At 40.8% G+C, this 2175-nt stretch overlaps 1 protein-coding gene across 1 annotated transcript in view; it reads right to left on the bottom strand.

Annotated features, from left to right (window-relative positions):
• LOC109842101 (U3 small nucleolar ribonucleoprotein protein MPP10-like) overlaps window positions 1–1668 on the bottom strand; it is a 10812-nt gene extending 9144 nt beyond the window's left edge. The window contains 3 exon segments of the mRNA XM_020411013.1: window positions 1036–1558; window positions 1560–1618; window positions 1621–1668. Coding sequence (XP_020266602.1) covers window positions 1036–1558; window positions 1560–1618; window positions 1621–1668 — 630 coding nt within the window.

Here is a 2175-nt window from a genome sequence, read left to right on the forward strand (position 1 = left end):
TGCTAAAATTAACCGTCACACCCATAAAAAAAATATCCACCAACACATATATCATAATACCCATGTGATGGAACTTTACGTCTCTCACATCCAAATCATCACTCTTAAACTGATAGTATTGACCTGCAACATCTTTCCTTCATCAAAAAAGCACAAATGCTCCAAAATATATACTCTACTCAAATTATTCAAGGCGTAACAGTTCTCTGACTTTCGAAGTACCCATGTAACTGTAAACAAACAATATTAAACACTCCAGCATGTAATTACTTCTACTTATTAAGAAGATCGCAAGAGTTGAGCTAGGCTACTACTAATAGTACCCAACATGTGGATACTATTAACCCAGTTTTGAAATTTGTAACCCAAAAATGAAAATCCAAGCCAGTGGATTTGATTGTGGTCTAATTCACATGAACTATTTAGAAATACAATTTTAAAGAATTTCAATGTGCTTTTAATCATATATCAAGGGGGCAAAAAATTAAGACATATTATACATAGGTTAATGATGTTGAAATCTTTTGAAATTTTATTTACTAAATAGTTCATACGTAGTAGATCACATCAATTTAGAAATAAAATTTTAAAGGATTTCGATGTGCTTTGAATCATATGTCAAGAGGCGAAAAATTAAGACATTATACATAGGTTATATGATGTTGAAATCTTTTGAAATTGTATATCTAAATAGTTCATATGTAGTAGATCACATCCACGGACTTCCATTTTTTGGGTTCTGAATTTAAAAATTGGATTGATAATACCTTCATCTTGAATACTATTAATAGTAGCCTAGCTCAACTCAGTTGGAATAAATGAATACCTCAGTCATAAATGTTATACAACCATCTTTAAGCTAAAAAATGACCTTAAATCAAATACAGATCCTAATCATTTAACATCAAACACCTTCTGTGATTGAATCCAAAAAATTGTATATCAGTTGATGATATAACAAAGGAAACGGCGAATTATAGCAACAAATGCAAAACTAAATCAGTAAAACATATAATAATAATAAATCAAACTTACCTGCAAATCAGCATCGTTATCCTCCTCATCATCATCCTCCCCGTCCTCATCATCATCATCATCGTCTTCGTCGTCTTCTTCTTCTTCTTCTTCTACCTTCTTTCTTTTCTTCCCCTTGATTTCCCCGTACTCCCTCTCCTCGTCCTTCTCCAAGTATTCCTCCAGTTCCTTTATTTTCAAGAACCCATCCTCAACTCCATTCCCCTCTTTCTCCTCCTCCCCCTCCTCATCACTTCCCTCTTCGTCCTCTTCATCCTCCACTTCCTCTTCCTCTTCCTCTTCCTCTTCTTCTTTGTTTTCTTCATCATTATCTTCTTCTTCCTCCTCCTCCTCGTGCTTCTCTTCCTCTTTCTTCGCCGCCGAAGGCGTCGGCGGCTCCGCCGCTCGTATCCTTCTAACCTCTCCGCCGGAGCATCGAAGACGATAGGGGCGACAGAGACGAGGTCGATCTGGCACCAAATCTTGCTGCCGCATCGAAGCTTTCGCCGACAAGAGCTCGTCCAGGGGTGGCTTAGGCTCGGCAATAAGTGGGCAGCAGCGAGGAGTACAGATGGCGGGAAGCGGCCCAAGAGCGTGGCGCGAGAGATCGGCGGACGGAGACAGGTACGTAGGAGGCATCGGCCGCGCGCTCATGGTAAGCGGAGAGATTCTTTCCCCGTCGACGCCGCCGCCATTGTTTGCTCTCTTGCTCGCTGGTTCGATTTCGGTGGTGACTTGGAGCCGGGAAAGGAGAGGGTTTAGGGCTTAGGGCTCCGATCGATGCCAACTTGTGGATCCGAAGTTTGGGTTTTATGAGCACCTTTGCCCGATAATGAAATTGGGCCGAAATGGGCCACGTAGACTCAGCCTTATATCATTTTTTATTTTAAGACAAATACTCAGCCTTTTATCTTGTGGTGTGTTTGGGAGTTTAATTAGTAGAGGGAAAGAAGGGGAAGGAAGGGAAAAAATTCTCCTTCCTTCCATTCCCCTCCATTACACCCTAATTTGGGATGTAAGAATTTGGATCAAATTTTTTTTTTCCCTTCCATTCCCCTCATCTACCCTCCTAAATGAAAGTTCACTTCCCTTCCCCCTCTCTACCATCCATCCAAACAGGCCATTGGAAAATTTTCATGAGTCCCACCGCCTAGCCCTCAA

The sequence above is a fragment of the Asparagus officinalis genome, chromosome 5 (assembly GCF_001876935.1).
Source record: "Asparagus officinalis chromosome 5, Aspof.V1, whole genome shotgun sequence".
Taxonomy (NCBI): Eukaryota; Viridiplantae; Streptophyta; class Magnoliopsida; order Asparagales; family Asparagaceae; genus Asparagus; species Asparagus officinalis.